This window comes from Thermobia domestica, chromosome 6, assembly GCF_964235325.1.
Source record: "Thermobia domestica chromosome 6, izTheDome1.hap1.1, whole genome shotgun sequence".
NCBI lineage: Eukaryota > Metazoa > Arthropoda > Insecta > Zygentoma > Lepismatidae > Thermobia > Thermobia domestica.
Genome location: NC_137459.1, coordinates 127173999 through 127200995, shown reverse-complemented (window position 1 = coordinate 127200995; position 26997 = coordinate 127173999). Strand labels below are relative to the sequence as shown.

Genomic DNA, 26997 nt, shown 5'->3' with positions numbered 1-26997 from the left:
TACAATGAAAACAAGTATGTAATTTATTGTTGTATCTCTGGCATTATTTTTCTAACAATAATAATACAAATACAAGATGACAAAATAACTGACTACACACAGTGTGTTATGACAAATACTACATTATTATGCACGAAACCGTACCTTGCTCATGTCACGACGTGGTGATGGCATCTAACCAAAAATGCAATTCGGCAAGACCAAGTACGAAAACATAATTAAAAATTTAAACTTATGTCAATATTAAGGAAAAAAAGCTAAGTGTAAAAAGATTTTGCTTCATGCACTTAATTCCTTTAATTACCATGGTAATTGTTTACATAATACGTGCAAGCGTATTGGTGCCTAATCTTGGTTTTGGAATAAAGTGTAATAAAATCTAGAAAAGATATTGCATACTGAGGGCTTAGGTGCATTTAGATTGTTTTCTGGCAAAAAGATACATATACCATACTTAAATTAGAATATTAATATTTATTCATTGTTCAGCGAAGACAGTATGTTGAAGCAATACAGTCACATTACTGTAATGATATATTTTTTTTATACACTTAAAGAGACATTGGTTATGATGTAACATTCTTTTCTGACTGCCCGCCTGTTTCACAGGAGTTAAACAAGTTTAAAGCCTCATTACGAAAATTGGCCGTTTCTTCATCAATCTTTACTATTACTGATCACACTCAGTTCAGAGAGTTTTTAAAGTTTTATACAATTGTTGGTTATGGAAAATTAGTTAACGAATGTTGGTGAAATCGGCTGTCAACATCACATGTTATCATTATACACAATATTCCGTTAATTTTTTTTTACTGTAAAGCGTGCATTATGCTGCTTGCAAATTCAACTTTACCAAGAATGCTCGCAATATTAAAAAAGGTCACCAATAGAAAGGATAAAGTATGACGGTAAGAGACAAAAGACAAGAAATAATGAATGTGAAGGATAACACAGGTTGCTGGCTCTATTTACATAAATAAACTGTTTCCATCTATATTATGCAAATGTAGCACTATCTGTTGTCTTTTGTACCCAAACGCTTTTTAATATCTTATGCACACCCCTCGTGGCTAATGGGTGTGTTTTCTGTACACATGGGCCCGGGTTTATTCAGATTCATACCGTGTTCCGGTTTCCAGTAGGAGCATTGTATTGTCTCGTATACAAATTCGAGTAATGGTTTGGATCTCCTTGATACAATAAGTCTCAATTAGTTTTTATTGTTGACGATTTAATAGTAAAAGCATTTACGATTTTTATTTAGATTCATAGCTTTACAGACTGGTATCTTCTCATATTATGCTATCACTTAGTGTCATACACCAAAGGTATTTTGAGATTTACCCAATTCACTACATTAGCTTCTTTTGTTTATGATTTTTTACAATAGCAAGACAATGTAACAATATTTCTTTATATACGAATCTGTATCCGTTAAGTCCAAAAACTGATCTAACAAACTATTATGCGAAAAATAGCTATGTAAAATAAAAGATGTACGTACAACAAATTGACACTCAACACAGTTTAGCTCAACAAATTGTCAAATACTTTATACAAGTTATATCATTTCTTTCAACGTGCTACTTATTTCCCTATTTACATTTAACATTTTACAGATGGTGTTTCAACTAAGCAGGAAACTCCATAAAATTCAAAATCTACTTCATTACGAACTATGTGTGAAAAATTTCCGATGTCAGCTTACTGCCTGCTTGACTTTCTGAAGCGACTCCTGTAACGAAATCAAACAAAAACCGTATTACAGAACGTTACACACAATTACTTCATATAACTACAAAATATTTTGTTTAACTTGCGCAAAAAACTATTTCCAATTGTTACAAGAAGAAAAGAAAAGCGAACACTAGTATCATACGCCATTTGTCTAACTCAAAGAAGGATCACATTCTAAGTATCCACCAGCGTTTTTAAAAGCGGTAACGCATCGCAAGTTGCGATGCATTTTGTTTCTGAGTATGTAACAAAAACTGTCCCTTGAAGAAAAGGCGCATTGGCAGCAGAGGAAACAATTTCAAACTATATTGGACCTAGCCGATATATGGTGTAACATGAATGGGGCTTGGATGTGTTAGTAAAACGCAGAAAATGCGTAGACAGTAACGGCATTCTTCAGTGCCGAAAATATAGAAAATAAACTCGTCTTTCTCTCTTTTTGCTTATTCATTTGAACTACTGATATACGGATTGATATACCGGATGTCCATTTGCGCCCCTTGTAAAAACCAACACACACTATTTGCAAAACCTCCTCGCGAGACGCCACGGACCTAACTCAAAAACATTCCGATCAAATAATAATAATAATAATAATAATAACCAATTATTATTATTATTATTATTCATAAAGGAAACCCTATAAATACGAAAGTAATTCACGATTCCATTCATAATGAATGGAATTGTGAAGTACTTTCGTATTTATTGGACTTCTCTTATGAATCTATAGTACATAAATTGCGATACAAATTGAAATTTAGCTATATCGCAATTTGCTACACAAAATGTATATTGTAAAAAACACGCTGGTATCCACTATTCAATAACCACGCAAATTGTACAATATTATTAGTTTAACGGGAAAGAAATTTGCGGAAAGGTAAGACATACACCAATCGATAGATCTTACTGAGCTGAACAAAATGATATGTGTAAGTGTAAAATTCTCGCGCGCACTTTCCGAGAAAATGGAGAAAAAAAAATAATTTGTAAATTGACGCTGTACGAAAGCCATGCCACTTATCGAGTTGGAACTATACTGGAATAGATTCTTATTATGCTCTTCATTATGACACGACAGTACGTAATATGAGTAATGAGATACAACCCAAAATTATCACTAATTCTTAAATTGTAATTTGTTTAACTAATATACTCTCCTAACATAAGACACATATCACTTGATACACCTTCTAGCTGACAAACATCATTGAAGTATATCGCTGCAGTACGGCGAGCAATCATCCTATACGTATCAGTGCACGAGGCACGCCAAGAGCCTTACGGAGACACAACCCAAATAACTATTTTGTCCGCTGAGTGTCTGCAAGAACCTTCAAGTTTTTGCTCAATCACACAGAGGGGAAAGTTGATTTGTGCACATTTTACGTTCCTTTACGCTCAGTTTTTCTTTTTTTGCAGAAACTGACACGGAATGATGCCCCTGAAACTGTAAGCAGACTACGTAAAATCTATTTGTTCCCTAAACACAAAATTAAGGGTACTTAGTATACAGTGTGGTCCAAAAGGGCGGAAACACACTAATAAGTAATAAACGATGCAAAATATAACTAAAGTAGCAACATAGATGGGGAATAAGGATGGGGGGTTGAGGAAATATCACATTGAAGTCCGTCATCATGAATGTTACGCAATTGTCTTAAGTAGAAAGTACAGCATGTGGTATGTCATTTAATACCAAATTCTGGTAGAAATTGCATGGCACTCTGCTCTAGCGCTAACCATTACGTTACGACTGTTCCCTTGCTTGTAAAAAAATGAAATGAAATCTTTGAGTTTTATGTCCCACGGTTATGCCGGTTAGGCTAAAGGAGACGGTGATGATGAGCAATGAATGAAATGGTGGAATGAAGAAAGTGGGAGGAAACCCACGCACACGGTGTTTGTCCACCACAAAGTTCACTTGGCGGGGGCTGGGATCGAACCCAGGACCCCAAGCACCAGAGGTGAACGCTCTACCACTGAGCCACCGCGGCCCCTGATGAAATTTTCTCAATGCGCCACAGAACACTACAACAAAACACCACACTCACCTCTGACGTATACTTTACTGTTGAGGCAAACTTTTACGTGTCGGATGAGGTTAACGAACAGAACGTGCGGACTGATCAGATAGTAATCCACATTGGTCAGATGCATTCGCAGGTGCTTCCCGCAAGGTGATTGTGTGGTGTGGCGTATAGGAAACTCGCGTTATAGGTCAATTCTTCATTGACGTACCCTAACGACGCTGGTTTTCCGGCGTATACTAGAAGACATCTTGCCATCAATGCTGTCGGAGGATGGGTGAGTCCATGTTTTTCCAGCACGATGACTCTCCGCCGTCCCATTACGGTGCATGTGTCCGTGAGTACCTCGATCGGCAGTTTCCTAATGCGCGGATTATTCGGCTAGGTGCTGTGGAATGGCCCCCTCGTTCCCCTGATCTGACACCACTGGACTAGTACCTGTGAGGTTATATGAAGTCTGCTGTGTATGTGGTAAAAATTAAGGATGCGCAGCATCTCAAGGAACGAATTGTGGACGCATGTTCCAATATTACAACAGGAACTTTGCGCAAAAATATGCGTGACTGGGAACTCAGAATGCGTATAACAATCGACCGGAATGGGGAACACATTGAACACACCCGGTAACAGTGCGTGGTCCTTGGCGGATGACTAACATCTTTTGTTGGAGACACAACAAAGAAACAGTAATAACTTCATAATGGTTAGCGCTCGAGCAAAAACTGCCATTCAATTTATAAGAGAATTTGCTATTAAAATGATGTAACACATGACACGATATGCATTTAAGACAATTGCGTTAAATTCAAGATGGCGGATGTAATTGTGGTGTTTACTGAAACATTTCCCACCATCCTTATTTTCCACCTACATTGTTACTTTGGTTATATTTTGTAGCGTTTATCACCTATTAGCATATTTCCACACTTTTGCACCCTTATATTTTATCGTATTCAGTAGTTAAATTTCTTTAGTATCTTATTTCAAAAATGTAAAGGGAAAAATGTAATACTTAAACTGCAATATTTTACTTTTCCATACTTTGATATTACTTTGGTCCCCTCTTCGATACTGCCCTCCAAAATGAACACTACAGTGGAGCGAAACGAAACAAATGATTGATTGATTTCCATTTACATTGATTGATTTCCATTTCCATTAAATAGTATGTCGCTCGTGTCACTAATAAATGACAACTTTTACTTTGTTGGAAAAATTATGATTTATGAGTATATATAGCAAAATACACTGTTAACTGCGAGATTATCATCTTTTCCTAACGTTCACACACATACTTTTTATGCTTACACTTGTAATGAAAAAAACACTTACTGAAGTATTACCATTTCTTTTAACGTGAAGTTTACTTTCATCATCCTTATCAATAGTAAGTCACTAAACATAATATCTTATCGCTCTTGCAGAAGTCATTAACTCCAAAATATTAGTTTTAAGATATGGCTGTTTTATAATTAGAAAACCATTGGTAAAATCGGTTTAGCAATACTAGTTCATGTCAATATACATTTTATGTTATTCTAGTCATATGTCATGTTGTTACTCCTACATACAATTTCACTGTACTTGTCTTATTCATTAAAAAAGATTATTATTAACGTACAAGAACTCAAAATCAGGGAGCTAGTGACTTCTGGCAGAACGACGACGGCCACAACTTCAACATTACACTTCCTCTGACAAATTTTCTTCTCCTAACTACTTTCAAACTCATAGATTGAGTATATTAAATTTTCTATAAATAAATAGGAAACTCTATTAAGACACGAAACAAGTACTCGCATTATTCAATTAATTCAGAAATAATAATACAAGTGATGAACGTTCATATTAAGGAATGAAATTCTGAATGTGCATGTGGAAGGTATATACTGAGGTGTGGTCATATAAGAAGAAATTTTCAACAAATGAGAAAATTCTATTCATTTAACTTTTATCACTGAAAACTATACAAGCTTGTATTTACCTCCCTTAATGTTACAATTAACGAGTAGCACCTAAAAAATATTCAAATATAACATAATAAAGTACACAGAGGTTGTGATGTAAAAACAAAAGAAACGTATTTCCTACATTTCTTATATAACAGTTTCATTGTGAAAAATATGTTTTTCAATGTCAGGAAAACGCCTATTGTGAAATATCTACAAACTACCACTTGCGTGAGAAGTGACGTGTCAGTTGTCAATCGATGGTGTACACAATAGAAGACAGTGTTCCTCAAGATTTTGACAATTTACGGGAAAGAATTCCCTGACTTTTCTTAGTTTTCTACAACACTTTCCAAATTTTCCCTGATATATAATTAGCCAGACAGTCATTCCCATGTTCATGGAAAAATAGAACCGAACAAACATGGCAATGTTGATACGTAAGTGATATATTTTTCCCCTAATCAACTAGAGCAATGAATGTAAATACAAATAGATGATGATTCCTGCACAAACAAGATATTACACGTATCCCCTGAAACTTTAGTCTGGAAAGAAAGAGAGAGAATAATATTATCTAATTCGTTTCACTTCTTCAAACACTATTCCCTCATTAATGTTGCGCATATTTTCCATTATTTGAGTCTTCTTTTAGCTTCAAGCTTGTTCAAAAAGTGATCTTCATTTCCCTGTTTTCAGCTTTTTTTGTTTCGTTTCCTCTTGTTCTCGTCGTTGATTTGTTACTTTTGCACAACGACTACAAGCACTTCGTACATAATGAATCATACATCTCCTTAGGGATAGCAGGGTTCCTACCGGTCAGGGAAGTCAGGGAAAATGGTGCAGGTCAGAGAAAATCAGGGAAATTTTATATAATATATTTTTTTTTATAACATTAATTGTACACCAATTTTAGCTTAGGCAACCATTAATGATCACAGTATGGAACACTGCTCAGATTTTCATCGGTGGTAAGTGAAATATACGTATGAGCAATTGATTATTATTTGTCTCTATAGAATAAATCTTCTCATATATAAATATTCACCTTTATTCCTTATTTATGCCAACGTCATCCGACACCTGTCATGAAAGTCAGGGAATTTCCTGCCAAAGGTTCAGGGAAGGTCAGGGAAATAGATTTCTCTAGATCAGCAGGAACCCTGGATAGTTTCTCAAGACATCCGAAAAGGATATTGAATTCTATAGAAGTCTGAGTGCTATTAAACTTCCTTCTTTAAATTATCTCCTACGCATTGATTGAAAATCCTGTTTCTAGATTTGAATTTTCATAAGAAATCAAGATGATTTTAATATCTCTTAGATCATTACACTCTGAAGTATCCACATTATTTAGCGAAAAGTAATTCAAAACGATGATTAGTTCTAGAATACTGACTCATAATTGTTATACAATCTGGATTCCAACAAAACTCTGAACTGTCTCACAATTCTATCTGTCCTATTGCCATCTAACAAATTATTTTCAACTACTTCAGCTAAAACAGATTTTATGCGATTCACTCCTACATCAGATCCTGCAGACACATTAAGATCCAAACAGGAAAGTGCTCTAATAAATTTACAATTTAAAAGGGACTTCTTTAAAAGTTTAAGAACAAACTGCTGCACACGCTTTCTTCAATTTCGGCAAAAATCCACAATGTCCAAATCTGTTATTGGTTGACATTTCTTAAAGGCAGTAAGTGTTGCAAAACCAATGTCAATGTTTTTCACAGAAATATTTTCTTCATTTTCCATATCAATTCGTATACTTGAGCTGCAACCAACTTTTGCATCACTTTATTCATTTTTATCACGTCTGATAAAATACTGGTAACAAATGGATTAAGAGGAGCGTTAGTATGAAATTTAGGAAGAAAAGGGTCTCCTTCTAAAGCAAGTGCTTTAAAATTGTAAGTTTAGGAATAAACATTTTATCTTCTTCCAACATACCTGACACGAACTGACAGCTCACAGAGCTGGGAAACTTCTTATAATTCCCAACACCTTGAGTATGCAACAGAAGATACAGGTAAATATCATTGGCTCGCTGAGTAAGTCTACTATTCTCAAGCTAACACAGAACAGAACTTCACTGGCAAGTTTTCTGAGTCTGTATAAGGGTACTCGGCACGGTGTGCTGGAACATCCTTAAATAAGTTATGTACAACTCCTACAAATTCAACGATCCTCCAGTTCGTTGTCTCAATTGGACCCATAAATGCCCCATGCAAAGTAACTCACAGCTTCCTGTATCAAATATTACAGGGTCATTTGGAGACTTCTTGATATTTGATTTGAAGGTATGCAGACATGTATTTACATTGGGCCTAAATTTAAATAATCATTTCAAGTTGAACTGTGAATTTGTCTCTCTGAAAGCGAATAAAAGATCAGAAGTTGTAGAATTCCCTAGAACGCCAATGTCAAAGAACATGTGCACACTTGCGCTTTTACGGCACTCCAGAATCGCACATTAATGGTCTCTTCCAACAACTGAATTAGTCATTTTCCTGACAATTTCACTGTCTGGGTTAGCAGCAGTGTGCATTGATATGTCATTACACTTTGAATATATCCTGGTAATTTAGCTTTCGTAATGTTTTTTTTTTTTTAATTATTTTTTTAAAGAAAATTATATTATTATTATTAAACCAAGAGTCTCTGTAAACTACTTTGTTTCGTCTCCGAACTCGTACCGTAAAATTCACTCTGAGCATGCAACATCACCAGAAACCATTATGTTTTGTACAATGAGGTATAAATAGCATGATACTCCAAGTAAAAAGATACAGGCACGTTTCCTTAATTCAAAAGCGGCACAACTGTTCCTAATATTGAGATGGACGCGGTTATTTGCATATGCTTATTACCTTTCATGTGACTTATCACTGCTTGCCGTTCGAAATTACTCAGCGAAAAGATGCTCCGGCAAATGTTGTAGCAAGTAAAAAATTTGTCACCTGGTACTTCCCGAACTCATGATAAATTATTTGAACAACCAGGAAGAACTGAAAGTGGTCTTGGAATACTTGGAAACTGACATGCTTATTATTTGCACAGGAACAGTGGATAACCGAACATCACAACTACAACACCTCTTTACTTTCGATCCTGTCTCTGCAACTTGAACAATCACGCTAACCCAGCACAAAGCTGTTAATATGCACCTCCGCACCCAGCTTTTCGATCGCCTTTCTATACAACAATTTGTTGCAAATAAAGGGCTGTTTTGTTAACGATCGTATAAAATATTTTTCTTTTCCAGCCAGTTTATGTGTTTTTTCTAGACATTAAGTATTGTTAAATTTCGAAGATAAGAAATGAAAATGATGAACTAGAACAATGATAAACGATCGCGTTCTTAATACACGATAACAAAGCAATACATTTATTCTCAGGTTGCTGTTTATTTAGAATTTCTTATAAGTGTCTTTATTACAGTACAACTTGTCCAAGTCGGAACGTGGATATGACTGACACTTGCTCATTATGAACAAATTTCATGGTCTCAGCTAAGAAAATAGGTTATACATAGTTTCTTTCCATAATACGGAGGTTGTCCAACTCGGAAACGGGAAGTAATAATTAAAGAATTCACTCAAAACTGCATGTATAATGCAGAAATTTTTAAGCATAGTACAGTTTGTTCCCAGTTTTTTTTTTTTTTTTTTCAGTAAGCACCATGGTTAAGTGTCATGTCTCATTGTCACTTAACGATAAAGTTATCAAAGCTAAACGGAAATACAAACTTTCTCTGCTGGATATAATGACTCAATTTAAATGCGGGAGGATGATGTGCTAAAATAGATAGATGAAGAAAGGAATGAATGGTTGCAAATAAATGGTATAGTGAGAAGGAAACCAAAAATCCGTAATGAAGAAATTAACGAAATTGTTTGAGAATGGTTCACTAACACATAGCCAAAGAATGTGTACATATGTGGACCAATGCTACAAAGTGAAGCTCCCGTTGTAGGTAAATCTCTAGAAATAGACCTAGTTCTTAGTTTCCAACTGTATAAACCTAAAGGTGTACTGTAGTGTAGTTTAATGTGCATGAAATATATAATGAAATCTACTGTACAAGAATAATAAACAATTATGTAATTGGTAAATGTACTGCGGAATTTTACATGTATCAGTGTAGGAATGACATCAGTGACAATCTATACCCCTAAACACACATTTAATATAGATATCTGCTGTTTAAGAGTGTAGATTGTCACTGATGTCATTCCTACACTGATACATGTAAAATTCCGCAGCAATCTCTGTATTAATTTTTTTTTTTTCAAATTGGAAAAGTTTCCTCGTTGTAAAAAAACGGTTCCTTGCGATTTTGTTTTGATACTGTACTTTGTATTAACTAATAGTTTCGTATATTTGGGTATTTAAAAAATTCTATTTTGCAGCAAAGGATACTGTCGTGAAAGCAAACTAAATTCCCATAACAGAAAGCAAGCGAAGAACAGATTGGTCCTGAAAACAATAAAATCTTGTCCCGAAACATTATTTACAGGGGGTGAAAGAAGTGAATCATTACAAATTCATACTTTAAAAATTTCAGAAGGCGCTTTACGGTTATTGACAGACGAAAGCTCGCTGCTGAACATTTATATTTTACATTAAAGCATTAGTCAAACGTCGTACAAATGAGATAGTAAGTACCGAGTTAATGATGTAAGAAAGAACAAAAGAAATGGAGTAGCGGAGGAAACGAGAGAACTCAGAACCCCTTCCCCCCTTTCCGTGTTTATTTACCACAAAACTAATATCACAGACCCATGGTTTGAACGCAGGAAATTTGGCGCCAGAAGTGAATGCTTTACTCACTACACCCCCGAATTTGTGTTTTAATATCAACACGCAAAATATTTCAAACCCACGTAATATCTGAAATACGTTCGATCCCTTGGATTAGTTTCTTTCATTCAATGTAACACGTGATAATGAACTGTTAGCAAAAAGAAACTGGTTTGGTTCCGTAGTTTTGAAAACCCAAGGACTTCGGTGAAAAACAATATACAGAATAGCAACATATGAATATGATGGATATCCCATTTACGATTACATTTTTTTTTTTTTTTTTTTTTTTTTTACAGCAAAGGTATGAAGATGTCAACATTCAACTATTATTTTACGATAATTTGAATCCCAAGTTCTAACCATCCCCTTTTCTTTCATTTCACTGCAAATTGCTAAATAAAGAAATCCAGTCTGTTACGTATTTTTGGACAGTAGTGCTAGTATGAGTGTCCCCATGGCACATTCAAACCCCCAGAACAGAACAGTTTTGTGCTCCCTCTTAAAACCTATATTCCAGTTACAAAATATTTCTGTGTGTCTTGTCTGATAGAATCTTGTTTTATAATACTTTAAATATTTCGTATTGGCATTGAAAAAGCATACAAAAATTTGGCTCAAAGCATAATTAAAAAGGGAAAAAATGAAATTTTATTTGAGCTTATGCACCATAAATATTGTATGCAAATTGCTGCGTAGTTTTTAATGTCAAAATAATTTTAGAAAAAGAGAATAAACAATATTTTTTAAAAACTTACGAGACGCATCATCATTAAAATATCACTACAAATGTGTAACTATGGATGGAAAATTATTAAGTATGTAGCTATAAATGTACAACAATAAATAAATATTGCATTGCAAGCATAAAGTAGATTCTCATATTTTAAGATTAAGAGTCCGATTAAATTAATTCGGTTATTGAACGAGTACTGGTCCAATGGATACCTGGATGTAGCAACTTCATTAGCAGTTTTTGTAAGTTCATAAGCACTTCCGAATTAAATTATATTACAATAAAAACACAGAAGTACGAATAGCCGTATTACAAAATAGTTTCGTTTGTATGCTTAGCTACCTTCACTCCGATAAAACTGGAAACAAAAATAGAAAATGGTTGGAATTATGCGTGCATCAATAATGAATTTGCCATTGGATTGTTGATCCAACCACAGTTTGTGGATGATACACCAACATGATATTCTACCGCATAAGCGGAAGCAGAAAGTAATGCTTACAACTACAAAACACATGTTTGTTAAACACTATTAGTGAAAAACATAGATCAGTTTCTAAGTTTGAAGTTGGCAATTGAAAAACAAGCATTCAACTACAGCTGAAATCGTCTCAGAATTTTCAGTTTAAGTGTTAATAAAATCTAATTCTTCGTCATTCCTTGCGTTTTTCCGAGTTTCCAGGTTTGTTGCCACTCTGGCTCCCACAGCACAAATGCATTTCCGAAAAATTGTTGTCTCAGGTACAACGGCCGTATGTGTGCAGGGGAGAGGAAAAATCCAGAGTGAGTTCGATTCACATCTGATATAAGGACCAATAAGCTACATATCCCATTGGTCTCTGCTTTACTCGCAGAAGTATGACCAGTACGATGTACATTGTTTTGATATTAGTTTCCCATACCTGCAGGGCAACCCAGCCTGATCTATCAGTATATGCCTTCTATACTGAACTGATAACTAAGCCCTATCCGAGCGCGTATAAAACATGTGAGAGCCCTCCTAGTGGGTGTCTATGGTGCAGTGTCCAATGTTCGATTTCCGGTGGATCATTGAAATTTGAACGCATTACGGTGCTAGATTGACGTCTCATTTAATGTCAGTGCTGAAAAGCGACGATAAACACCAAAAAAGAACACGGTGACTGCACCTGACCGTAAATCAGGCTCCGACACTGACTATCGTTTAGCAACATCAAGATCTACAGTAAGCATGAGACACTATCTCCAAGATAGGCATGCAGCATCTGTACGACGGACTACCTACCTGAACACCTGCTTGTGTGGCCGTTCGGGGTGGTTACGCCATGCTATTGATATGACCACTGTTTTTTGAACAACCTATGTAACATGTTAGGGATGTCCAAAAGGCACTAATGGTGGGATCAGTATCACCTACAATTATCTTGCGTACTAACTTTCGGCCAGATTCGTGAACTTTATTTTTTTTAGTTTAACGTCCCACGATTATACACTGAGGCTAAGGGAGACAGTGATGACAATGAATGAAATGGTGGATTGAAGGAAGTAGGAGGAATGTGGGAACCCTGAGTAAACTCACGCACATGGATGAAATCTTATTACCTGTTCTTAAGTGTGTTTGCATCAGTATATAGTGAAAGAATAGGGAGACCAACAGGAAAATACTCCTTCCCCTCAACACAGGGAGACCAACAGGAAAATACTCCTTCCCCTCCAACACAAAGAATACTATTGTATCGAACAAGCAGAACGAAAAGTATTCAAGATTATGCATGAAATATGACAAAATATAAGACATCACGGGTATTTACCGGATGAATACATGGAAATCTTCAAACCCACTTTGTCTGAAATTACTACTTTCACATAAATAAATTTACCAGCAATTTACATGAGTTACTATATGATCCTTGTATTACTAAGTTTAGGTCAACTCTTCTCAGAAAGGCTTAAAAACCTAAAAATTAATTTATGCAGTGTATGTGAATACGGTGTAGTCCACGTACACTGACTAAACCAAAAAGCCTTTAGCATTGAAGTAAAATTTGCACATTGCAAATGATGGAGTATTCCTAATATTTAACAAGTATGAAAAATAATAACTCATTTTGTTATTCCACCTGCACTTACCATTTTGCCTAATTTGTCGTTCTAATTATTGGTTAAATGAAGATAATGCTTGGAATATGGCCAACGTAACCAAAATATCCATACGCGTCAACATACGAGGCAAGAACCAGTTTTCTCATTGTCATTTCTGTTAACTGATCATTAATTATCCCACTGGCAGTATTTAGGGAAATGAGTTACTGTTGTTGAGGAGATATCATGAAGTCCAAGCCAACACACTCTCGTGCCACTTTTATTCCAACAGCAAACAATGCAAAACTCTTCACTAACGACCTGAAAGAAACAAATAAATGTAATTAAAGAAATATCTTCCAAAATGCACACATCGCATAGTATTTACAGGAAAGCAGGATCCATTTTTAGATACGAAAGTCTCATTTTCAAGACAATGTAGGATTTAAATGCATTTATAAACTCTATATATAATCACGAAATTCAACGAAGATATAACAATTACTTAAGCGTGACAATATGATTATATACATATTACATTCAAAAGTTGGTTGAAGGAAGAGAATACATACCCATAAGTTCCCAATTTGTAGAAGACTGAACGAACATTAGTAGAAATTCTGAAGCAAATCACAGCACTGGACTTAAGAACAATGGTGTTCTTCTCTGGTAACACACATTTTCAACCCCTCTCACGCGGTTCTATCCTTCTGCTCACTGAAACCCAGACGGCTTTGCAGATTTTGTCGAACTGATTCTAGATCCTTTCCAACATTTATAGACCTGCACGCAGGGAAATGTAACCTCCCAGTCTTAAGAACAGTAACATGCACACTGTGTAAGAGTAGACCACCTGGATCCTATTACTAAACAAATATATAACTGGAAAGCAATGACAAAGGCAGAGGCTGTGAAATCATATACAACAGCCGTAATCCTGTTGCCTAAAGAAGATGAAGAATTTCGTAAGTGCAAAACAGAAGAAGGGCCCAACCAAACTACCCCTGTAAATGGAATTCAGAAGCTACATCTTGAATCAAAGTGATTGGCTAATTTATATTGTACAAACTTCAAAGAGCAAGAAATAAATTTTATTTTTTGAAATGCAATCTCATAAACGACAGGAGAGTATTCAGATTCACAATCTACAAAGAGATGTTTATGACCTGTGTGTATGACTGACTTGTGGCTTGCAGATGTTATAGGTATCTATCAGCTGTGAATTAAATGAAATAGTCTCGAACTTTACGCTTCCACATGGACCGACTGCTGGATAGAGAATTCCACCTGCAACAGAACACCACCACCACTACAGTTGTCGGAATTTAGCACAGCATTTCCCCAAAAACAAAAGTTTAAATTTTTTAATGGTTAAAACCCGACAAAACAACATTGCTGCACATCTTGCAAATAAGAACAGAAATAAAACACTGAACTGCTGAGCAAGACTGTACGTAGTCATTCATGGGTGTTCGTCTGATGAGGATCTTGGTTAGAAGATCGAAACGTAACATATAAAGTGTTTATTTTTATGAATAGTACCATCTTGTTCAGCAGTTCAGTGTTTTATTTCGGTTAAAACCTCAGTAAATAAAAAGAGAATAAAACCCAAAAGCCCACCTCCAAAAATATATTTCAAGTCTTGGACTGAAATGATAACTTTAATGAGATCATAATTAGTTTCTTTAATTTTGATTCTCAGTACACGCCTAGTTTCAGAATTAGCTTTAAATATATATTTATCAGAAGAATGTCCAGAGCAGAATACCACTGAAAAACAAATATGTTGGGGAATCACGGATAACGAATTTTGTTTGCACTAGATCAAATTAGCTGTAATGGTGTTCAACTGTAATCTTAGATAAAAAGTAATGCGATACGTTCCCTCTTTTCGTGGTACATACTAGCGTATTAATACAAACCAATGATACGAAGTAAAATATCTTTCTCCAAGTGTCAGTTAATTACAAATCAAAACGGCTTTATTTAAAAAAGGATTTCTCAATATTACATTTGGATAATTACAGACATACAAACTAAAAACTGTTGCAATGAAAAGGGAACAGAATTTTCTCTTATGATAATTAAAATGCACAAGTCAGACCTTTCCTTCTTTTCTGTCTTTTGTAATACCATAATTTGATTCAGACACTACAATCGCTTCACTTAAAAAAAGAAAATTACAAAATATTTACCTCTATTTTCTCAACACTAAATCTGGATAATTACACAAAGACGAAAAATAGTTGCATTACAAAGGAAATCAGAAAATCCACAAACTTCTTTTTACGTATCTGGTGGAATGTGTCGTATAGTACGATTATGGCATGTTATAAAGGTCCTTTGATCGCAATATATAATTAACAAAGCAAAATGGGAAATGAAAATGAGATTTACAAAAAATATCCAACATTTCAGTTTTTCGGAAAAAAACAGATATTGTCATCACCCTATATCGTAGAACGCAAAGAGCGGAAAAAGCATTTTGTAGTATTCTCTGGACATAACACAAAAAACTTTGAAGGAAGCAGGTTCTAGAGGATGACAATTGATAATCATGTGTACATGAAACAGCGTTTGTGCCATAAGGGGTTATTAATAAAGCTGCTTTCTTTCATATCTGGTTTCTGACTTGAGGCATTGTTCTTAGTACTGGAAGAAAAGTTAAAGAATTCAGTCAGAACGGTTGGTCCTTGAGTCTTGAGCGTAACCGGTGATTTTATTCCTATTCTATTATAGAATTACCACTCTCTTTGTCAATCCATAAAATTGTCCACTTCCTAATTTCTAGAAATCGAAATATAAGTACCAAGTGTGTCCCGCGAAACGAAGACTGGTCTTCACGATTTTCTTTATGCGACAAGGGAAATCCATAGTTTTCACTCCAAATGCGAACAAAAGAACATGCATACCGTCACGAACTACATTAAACTTTTGTCCGTGATTGTACTTTTAGTTTATTACTCTTCAAAATGACGTACAAAGATGGTGAAAGGAAAACTTGGATATTTCAGAACTCAATTATGATTAACTTAAAATTTCTTTCCCTACAAAACTGCTTGGAAATATTGTCTTTGAATCTTTCTGCGTACCGATATCAACTATTTTATACAACGTCATCGTGTAAGTTCATACATTGACAAACACGATTATACAAGTATATTCCCGTAAGTAAAGGTACCTACTATTTCGCCACTAGTACAGTGTGTATGTAACCTCAGCATTAGTCGAGGAAGAAAACCACTTGGAATCTCCAAGGCATGGCACTATAATTTTATACTTTGACTAGAAAGAACACTGTATCCGAACTGAATATTGAAGTTATAGTTTGTCAGTACTGAAGCACCAGCTATGTATGTGCTATAGAGCTATCTGAGAATTCAACATCAAATGACGTATCTACCTGCATAATGTTTGTCAATCCCTAGTCATGGGACAGTACTTAGACCATTTTCACAGACACGAATAAATGTTAACTACACGCATTGAAAATCAGTCTCCGAAACTCAGTTCTTTTTATTTCACTCTAAACAGAATGTCCATGAATATTGGCGTAATATTATCGATGTCTAGATTTCTAAGAAATAGTTGCTTATTGGTAGAATAGAATAGAATACTTTATTAGTCATTAGACAACATAGTTGCAATAGACTTCGTCAAGAATAGTATATAAATTGTAAAAAATATTGAAATGTAAAACAATTATTTATCTCTATTACTGACACTTAATAACTAATTAAAACTATTACTCTTAAGCATACAATTTGCAATTTATACCTCACATTTACATTAATGACACTACCACATAGCAATAATCAATACTCCATCATAGGGTTTAGCCCATAATTACATCATTCAAATTCGGGTGAAGTTCCGTAGTAGCAGTAGTAGTAGTAGGTTAGGTTCAGTTAAGTACTACTACCATGCTTTGAATCCTTTACTCTCTAATTTTTAGAAGCTCAGATCTACATTTTATAGATCACAAATGCATTTCTCAAATTCCGCAATACTATATATACGCAATTATCTATTAACATATTCCTAATATGTTTTCCGAATTGCGTAGATGTACAGATAACAAATTGAACAGTTTCATTCCATTATACATATTTAAAGTGTTGCTGTGTCTATAATAATCTAACAGACGGCGTTTCTAAATTCTGTTTGTACCTTGTATTATAATCATGTACATTAGATCGCAATGTTTTCCATTGTACAAGCTTTGCTTTTAACAGACTTAAATCTGATTTAAATTACTCGCTGGCAAATAATACGTTTATTGTTTTAAGTAAGTTTCGCCAACTTCCCACTGTGGCTTCATCAGACATTATCTAGAGATAGTGTATGAAGAAGCCAAAGTAGATAGTGCGCTAAACCGTTACAGGTTTATTTTTATTTATTTATTTTTTTAAACAATAAACGTATTGTTTTGCTCAGCGAGTAGTTTAAATCAAAATTAGATCGCAAATTAAAACTAGTCTGGTTTCCCTTAATTGCATTAAACTACAATAAATATTTATTGAGGGAACTGTTAAGATTCGGTATTCTTTGAAACTATTCCTACAGGTTTCAGTATCAGGTACACCTATAATACAGCGTAATGCTTTCTTTTGCCATTTGAATACGTCCTTTATACCTGCAGAGTTTCCCCATAGTAAATTACCATACAATAAATGTGAGTAAAAGAGAGCATAATATATTGTAATCATCATTTCCTCACTTACAGACTAATTTCCGCAATACATACAAAACACGAGAATTTTTTTTTTTTTTTGCATAGTTCCTGAGTGTGTACTGTCCAATTTAATTTTGTATCTAAATATATGCCTAGCAACTTTACATGATTCTGGTTATTCAAGATACAAGGTGGGGGCGCGGTGGCTCAGTGGTAGAGCGTTCACCTTCGGTGCTTGGGGTCCCTGGTTCGATCCCATCTCGCGCCGTGTGGACTTTGTGGTGGACAAACACCGTGCTCGTGGGTTTTCTCGGGGTTCTCCCGTTTCCTCCCACTTTCTTCATTCCACCATTTCACTCATTTCTCATTATCACCGCCTCCTTTAGCCTAACCGGCATAACTGTGGGACGTTGAACTTTAAGATCTCATTTGAGTTTTTTCATTTTCAAATTACAAGGTGCTTTATTTCGGTAAAAGAAATGAGTTACTGTGAGATACCACTCGCATACGTCCCTAAACAATGTTATTCATAGATAAACTTACAGCATAACCACAATGCTAAAGTGGTATTTTAAATGTACATATACAATTTAATAAAACCCAATGTTGCCCACTAAAACCCACTTTAAAAAAAAAAATCTTAAAACCTGGGTTTTTCACAACCCTGAACACCACCACCAGTGCTCAATTCCAATTCGCGATGTATCAAAGATTGTGGGTAACTTAGTTCATATTGTTTCAACAGGTAGGCATTACTCAATACCAAAGGAGGGGGTGTCAGACATAAGCTCACTTGAACATGAAACATGATTTTATTTAATTAAATTTTTTTATACAATTAATTGCAAACAGTTTTTTTATATGTAACGTTATATATTTATACAATTCTACTTTTTATTATTATTGAATTAAACGCTTCATTTTCTCCTTCGCGATTGGGTGCATGTATTCAATTTAGGTCCTATATTGAAAAGTATACTGTGAGATGTATTAAATCGAAAAGCAAAAACAACATTTGACTGCTGAGGCCCTACACACAGTGTCAGATATTGAAAGGATGACATTTCCAAGCTTGGAAACAGTAAAGCGGAACATCAGAAGACAACGACAAACTTATTCCTAAAGAATCCAAAACAACTGCTGATTTATTCCTAGGTAAGTTTCGATAATATCTAATTCGTTGTCTCTTACATTCAATATTCAATTTTTCAGTTCAGTAGTATATTTAATATGCCTGATATTAATTGTGGCTTTCATTGTTTCAAAATGGTGCATGGATTATAAAGACGTCTTAGACATATATTTAAAAATGTAAATAGCTGCTGTTTATATTCAAGATGCGTACTTATCTCCCTATGCTATACTGGAACTTACATTAGCTTTCATTCTCTCAGATGGCGAGTGGACTACGACAGGAGGGCCTCAACTCTGTGACTTTCTGTTATTCGATAATGGTCCACAAGCAGAGAATAGAATCTTACTCTTCAGCACAGATGAGCAACTGGTGCATTTAGAGATGAACCAGGTTTGGTATACAAATGGTAATTTTTTATTATGCCCGGATCTTTTCAAATAGGTATACGTAATTAGAGTTCATATTTGAGACACTCCTATTACTTGTGTGCATGCTTTTCTTTCTGGGAAAAGGAGGGCCATTTATGAAGGGATGCTACAGGGATTGGTAACCAAGGCTAGAGCGTAGTCCATATTTTTGAATCCTCGGGAAGTAATGATAGATTTTTGAAGTTGGGATTTTTGCAAACAGTGAAAATAGTTTTTTTTTCTCTTTAAATATATATATATATATATATATATATATATATATATATATATATATATATATATATTGTGCGAGGATGCTACTTTAACTTAAGTCAGTGCAGAAAATTCAAGCACTTGGAATTTCGGGGTTGTACAAAGAACATTAAAAGATAAAATAGTATTGTAGAATGTTAGATGCTCTTGCTTTTCTACCAGTACATTCACTGGAGGAAGGATTGTTCTATTTAAAGCAAATTTCCCCAGAAATCTTGCCAGATTTGTTGTTTTACTTTGGTAGTACGTTCATTAGTGGTACCTTAAAACGTATTACATCTCACATCAACATGGGACTTTTTCCTAGATGGAAGAGAGACCCTCCTCTCTTAAGGAAATTTGGAACGTGAACTAAGCAGAAAGGACAAATAATTTAAGTGAAGTGTGGAATCGAGAATTTTCCGATCGCGTTAACGGAAGTCAACGATCCTTCTGGAAGGTTGTGAGTAATATTAGGAAGGATGAAGTTGTATCCGGAACAATCATTCTGCATCATCAGTTAGGAACTCTTCCCGGAAAACGTCAGAAGAGGGAACATAGAATACTAGGTCAAAAGTTACAGTTTCTATGTATTGAAATCAGAGATGGTAAAAAGAGATGTTCAAAGCTTTTGGTCATACTATAAGGTTTTAATATCTGGAGTTGCAAAATTGTGCACTTTAAGGTATGTTCAACATAAACTGTGTATTACGTATTATATTTACTAACCAGGGTGGAAAAAAATCATGATTTTTTAAATAAAAATCATTTTTGTTGATTTTTTTGATTTAAATCGATTTTTTGATTTAAATCAAATCTTTCTCCTCGTATAATACAAGTCGCGAACTGGAGAAAAAACATTAGGAATTAATATTAAATGACAATTATGCCATTTAAATGAAATTATTTTGGTTTAATTTCGAATTAATCCTCAATCGTTAACCTATTTCAATCCGAAACAATATTTCTTAAGCATTAAGGAAAAAACGTACAGCAACGTTTATCAACAAAACACTTTTCTTTTCACGAAAGTTCCTGATATTTGGCAGGAGTATATTTTTTAAAACATCGAAACTATCCAGCGGCACGAAATACATGTAAAGTACATAAATTTCGCCCAAAATTAACTGTTTAACTCTATGGCCTATGGAACCCGGAGGTTCAATGCCGCGTTCACGGAAACTCTCCACTGACTTCTATCCTTAGCCAATTGGATACAGTTTCTATTTTGTATTCCTATTTCTGCTAGATTCATCTTAATATTGTCATCCCATCTGCGCCTAGATCTTCCTAATGGTCATTTTCCGATTGGTCTTCCAGTTAAGAATTTGAAAGTGTTCCTATTTTCTTCCATCCTGGCTATATGACCTGCCCACCTGAGTCTCCTAGACTTGATGACCCTAGCAATGTTTGGTAAACCGTAAAAATTAAGTAGTTCCTTGTTATGAAGTTTCCCCCATTCCCCCTTCTCTTGGGTCTGAATATTCGTCTCAGGATCTTGTTCTCAAATACTTTCAGTCTACGTTCTTCCCTCATAGTAAGCGACCATGTTTCACAACCATACAGAAGCAGGGTGTCTACCAGTCAGGGAATTTGCAGGGTCAGGGAATTTCATTGTGTATCAGGAAAAAATATTTCCCAGGCTGTGAGGGGTGAAGAAATGCCACTAAAATAGTCATAAATTACAGGTAAATGAATTGGTTCGTTTGTACGTCTGTAGAATATTGTATAAGCATATAAACAATGGTGAAAACTTACAGTTCACTTTAAATGTAAGTTGGGGGCGCGGTGGCTCACTGGTAGAGCGTTCACCTCTGGTGCTTGGGTTCCCTGGTTCGATCCCAGCTTGCACCGTGTGAACTTTGTGGTGGACAAACGCCGTGGTCGTGGGTTTTCTCGGGGTTCTCCCGTTTCCTCCCGCTTTCTTCATTTCATTCATTACTTATCATCACCGTCTCCTTTAGCCTAACTGGCATAATCGTAGGACGTACAACTGAAAGATTTGATTTTCATGATTTAAATATAAGTTACTTTTCATGAGTTACTAAGAAAAAAAGAATGACAGAGTCAGGGAAAATTATAATTTTGTCAGGGAAACTCAGGGAATTTGATTATGCTTCCTTCTAGACACCCTGAGAACAACAAGCATATATATTTTAATCTTCCAATTCCTGGACAGAATTCGTGACGACAAGAGATTTTGAACTGAATAATAACACGAATTCTCTGCTTTTAGTCGACATTTAATTTCTTTGTAGATATCGTTTTCGTCTGTTTCAAATATTGATCCTAGATATTTGAAAGAATCCACTTTATCAAAAATATTATTCGATATTTTAACGCATCCAAAATTTGCCGTATTACGATCCCGAGGAACTTTGTTCTATGTATTTAGTACATAAATTTCGTCTAAAGTTTTATTTATTTATTTATTGTTTCGGAAAGGGGATCTGGCCCCTCTAAATACGCCCCTATTATCTGGAAACAAACAAATAGACGTGGACATAAAATAATTTTTGTCTTAAATGTCGATGGTGATTTCTCCGTTGGAATAGTTAACGATTTAAAAACCCTATGTTACGAAGAGAAGAAAGCAGGATTCTCCCGTTACCCGTTCAAAACGGGATTTTTCCTAATCATCCTCTGCATGATACTCGTTTTCATACTGTGTTGCACATACATTGGAGTCTCATTGTATTATGAATATTATCTTCCATAATCGAAATAACAGAACAGAAAGGGGATTTTACTTATTTTCACTTTAAATTAATTTATTTCGAAATTTGATTTAAATCAACGATTTTTATTAAAAAAATCAAGTGATTTAAATCTTGATTAAAATCGTGATTTAAATCAGACTGATTTAAATCAATCCACCCTGTTACTAACCACAGCATATTTCAATGTAACAAGCAGTGATGAAATTATGTGATTTAAACTCTGTTTAATAGAAATTATGTATTATGTACTACTTCGACAAAGCTATGCTGCAATTGTGTATTTTAAATTATGTTTAACAGAAAATATGTATAACTTCAACAAAGCTGCTGCAATTGTACATTTTAATCTATGTTTAATAGAAATAATATATTGTGGAGTGTGTACTCTTTATCATTGTATAGTACAATAAAATAAAATAATAATAATAAAAAAACTAGTGTTATTTTGTATGAGATTTCCCACCACGATAGATTTTTTAGGGGGCTCAGTTCAGCCCTTTTGAAACAACGTCGCTGATTATTATTATTATTAGGTTGTTACAACATAATTTATTATATTATTTATGGTTAGCTTATGTACGCGACCACTGAAATGCTAATTTCTGTTCTAGGCAGAGTCCATAAAAAGTTGTAACTTTGGAACCTGTAATATGGTTCGGAACTTGCAAATATATTTTGGAAGCTTTAATATGTTCGAAAGCTGTGTCTGTTACTTATCTTTATGCAGAATTAAAATGCCAAGTCAAATAAGTTTAGATTTTGATTTCTCAAGAACAAGATGGAAAATGTGGTAACGGAAACTGGTTTAACGTATGGCAAAATTTTCAATTATTTTTAGATCCTGTTCAATATATAATGCTGATCAACTGTAAAATAATAATAATAATAATAATAATAATAATAATAATAATAATAATAATAATAATAAAGTTTATAAAAAGCATTATTGAAAGTTAAATTACCGGTATTTTTGATTTTTCACAATAAATAAATAAAAATAATAAGAATAATAATATACACCGGAACGAATGAATATTGCATAAGTATTTAATTTATGCAACAACATAGTTGCAAACAGTGGCGGCTTTTTAGAAAAGTCACACAGTAAAATTTAAACATTTACCTCATTATCAAAGTTATCAAACTACGGAAACAAAACTTACCTAATGTTCTAATTTCTGTATTCAAGAACTAGTACATTACTGAACTTTTCCTCCTTACTTTGAAGAACTAAAAGTTTAATATTTACCGGTATAGCTTGTCTTAAGAGCCGCCACTTCCTCCAATGTAAATAAGAGTGAGGAAAAGAAACGTTCTGTAAGATCTAATGCTTCATAAGGGAACCATTGTTTAGTGTTAAGGTGTAACTTCTTTATGTATGTAGTAGACATTGTATATCTTTAATATAACAAGATGAAATGTGTTAAATAACATGGGAAAAGTAATGTTACAGGAAGTCATTTATATAAGCCCCGAACACAAGTTTTATGTAAATGAAAAGAAAAGTGTGCTTCAATACTATGCAATTCTAATGCAGAGTTTGCTTGTAGTGTGACCAGCCAGCAAAGGTTAGTGCATCTTATATCTCACTTGTCTTCGTTTACACGAATACTAAACAGCGGGAAGGCTCTAGAATGCAGGCCCACACTCGTAGGTCAAAGAGGTTTAATAGCCACGTTGACTTCTTTCTCTACCAAAGCTCAATACTCAATCCACACAGTAATGCCGAGCAAACGATAGCGAGTGAAGGCGGATTAGCAGCCAGGTTGATCACTTTCTTTATTACGAATGGACGCATCCTCGCACTGTCCCTCCAGCTTTGTCCTGCTTTGGGCCGGAATAGATGGAAAGCTATTTCGTAGTCACAACCTAGCGCAAATTGGTGCATGTCTTTGAGAGTAGCAACTTTAATGACATTATTTAAGCCACATAACTTTGCATGCATCTGTATACAACACGTGCGTAGCATAATGAATGCTATCCTATTAAACAAAACCATATATATGTAAAGTTTACAGAATACCCGATATTACTTCAAAAGAGAAATTTATTCTACAAGTATTCGAAACATGAAAATCTTACCTCTGGCATCCCTAATAATGTGTCTAGAATAAAACCGTGATGAACTGAATTAGTATGCCAGTGCAAAGCATTAAGTCATGATTCGCAATAATAACGCTTTTTGATATGTAAGCCATCTGGCAATATGAAGAACACACGGAGTTTCTACTATCACCGTCGATAAACGCGCCTCCTTTATTTGGATGCATCCTCACAAGCATCGCCCCATCCACCCTTACGCCGATTAGATACAATTCATGCTTTTTAGTAATCACTTAGTACAGATTGATTGGTGTTTTTGCACTGTCGTTTGATGGTATATGTCCGTGTGCTGTACTTCTATCCATAACAGTTAAGCCCTTCTAAAGTGAAGCTGCACCCAGGAATCAAATTCCTACTACAAGAAATAGTTTGTAAGAGATTACATGTGCATTTCCTGATTAAAGAGCTACGAAACTCATGAAATCATGTATAGTCACTTAAAATAGGATTACACGGCATCTAGATAGATGGTGGAAGTTTCATTATTATTTTTATGCCTTCTTTCTAGCAGACGGTTGTAACAAATAGAAAATTTATTGGAAAAATAAGATGTAAAGCTTTTTCGGGAAGGAATAAGAGTGTGAATATAAGTGATCAATATCAGTGTATAGCACATTGAAATTATTATTAAATGAAGTGAATGTATTTTATGTATGTGTTCTCTTCCACTATCCTCGTTTATGCGTATACCCAGGGCCAGATTAAGGGAGGGCTATATAAAAAGAACCATGAAGACACAATCATCACCATAAAATACGACCAAATATAAGAAACATATATCCTTAACTTTCTTACTGTACTTTCACAAAAATGTATTAGATGAAGTCAGCAGAGCCCACACATTTTTTCTAGCCCTAGGCCTCCAGATGGGTTAATCCAGCCCTGCGTATAACCCCGCCGCAGACGCGCCTGCTCCCTACGGACGCAATCCCTTGGTGTCACTCGGGCTTCCCTGATGCACTTCTGCCCTGACTCAGATAGCATTTGTGCTTTTTAGTGGCCACGTAGCACAAATTGGTTCGTGTTTTATGCACTGTAGTTTTCATATCATACGCCCACACTGTCTTTATACTGAACCCTCCTGAAGTCAACGTGCCTGTAGTAATGGAGCTCCTCATTTAGTGCATGCTCTGCCAGAAGAAATACAAAGCTCTAACCTAACCTCAAACTGTAAGAAATGTATCCAAATTTTGTAGAACCGTCTGCTCGAGTAATGCCATTTTTATTATTATGAGATTCGAGACAAATTCTGCCACTCTGTACATATACGGATAACATTATGCCCTCTCAAACGTAATCTGCACCGGGGAAGCAACGCCACCTATAAAATAAAATTGTTGAAGATAATAAGAGAAAAGTCTGTCAAAAGGCAGGGTATATATTCTTTGGTGATGATACCTGTCTTCATCGTTGAAGAGTAATCAAAATAGAGGCCTACGTGTCAGGTCTTGTTCTTTAGGCTAAAGGAGGTTATGACAAACTGAACGGTGGAAGGACAGTCATAAACATGTCCTGAGTGGGATACGAACAGTGACGATCTTAGAAAGATGCGGGCGACCCCCGGCGTCATCTGACCTATAGTTGTATTGTAAAGTGGATCAAGTAATACAAGACTACTATTTTGGGTATACTAAAAACATAGTCCCCCCCAGAAATTAAAGCTATCACCATCAGTAATTTGAAGTAAGGACAGGGAAGTGTTGTGCTTGTAGATTAGAGCTATATTGTAGCACTCGGCCATACAAGCCGGCTAATACTGAAAAATGAAAAGATCAAATTTGTCGGCTAGTTTACGAGATAAATTAAAGTGCATGAGATATAGGTGCTCCATAGAGAAAATCTTACCCTTCATCAATTCAATTTAAGGTGTTTCCTCGTGGCTATATGGTCAACGTATGCGCTTGTGTCGCTGGAGACTGGTTCGATTCTCGGCGTAAGCTCATGTGGTGCATCCTCTACGTTAAACCGTAAATCCATGTCTCATATAACCTCGTTGCTTCAAAAGACCCCAAACTCAAATGCAATCAATCTACTTAAGAATAAATATACAACTAAATTTCACAAAGAAAACTAGTCCTATAGAAGCTTTCGAACCACTGCTAGAGTAATAGAACTGCATCTACTACCACTATTTTGCTCTTAAAAATACTAACCATTTGAAAGGATCATAATACAGGCTCTTTACGAATCCAGTAATTCCTCCTCGACTTCTGTACTCCATTCTACTATATATGCCAATAACTGAAAAATCTAAATGAAGTGTCGAAAGCCTGAATAACACATGGAATTGCAAAATTAAAAGATAAAAGCAGGGCTTCCAACTCAGTAGTGATGGGTAGTTCTGGAATGATTCGTTCCGAAAGAACGAATCCTTCAGAGG

At 35.0% G+C, this 26997-nt stretch overlaps 1 protein-coding gene across 1 annotated transcript; it reads right to left on the bottom strand.

Moving 5' to 3' along the window:
- On the bottom strand, positions 1 to 26956 carry LOC145688192 (uncharacterized). Its single transcript, XM_081762062.1, has 3 exons — positions 26771 to 26956; positions 13374 to 13646; positions 1 to 1735 (listed from the first exon to the last, which is right to left on the bottom strand). The coding sequence occupies exons 1-2, from the start codon at positions 26836 to 26838 to the stop codon at positions 13550 to 13552; spliced, it is 165 nt and encodes a 54-aa protein (XP_081618188.1). The 5' UTR covers positions 26839 to 26956; the 3' UTR covers positions 1 to 1735; positions 13374 to 13549.
- Between the last annotated feature and the right edge of the window lie 41 nt (positions 26957 to 26997).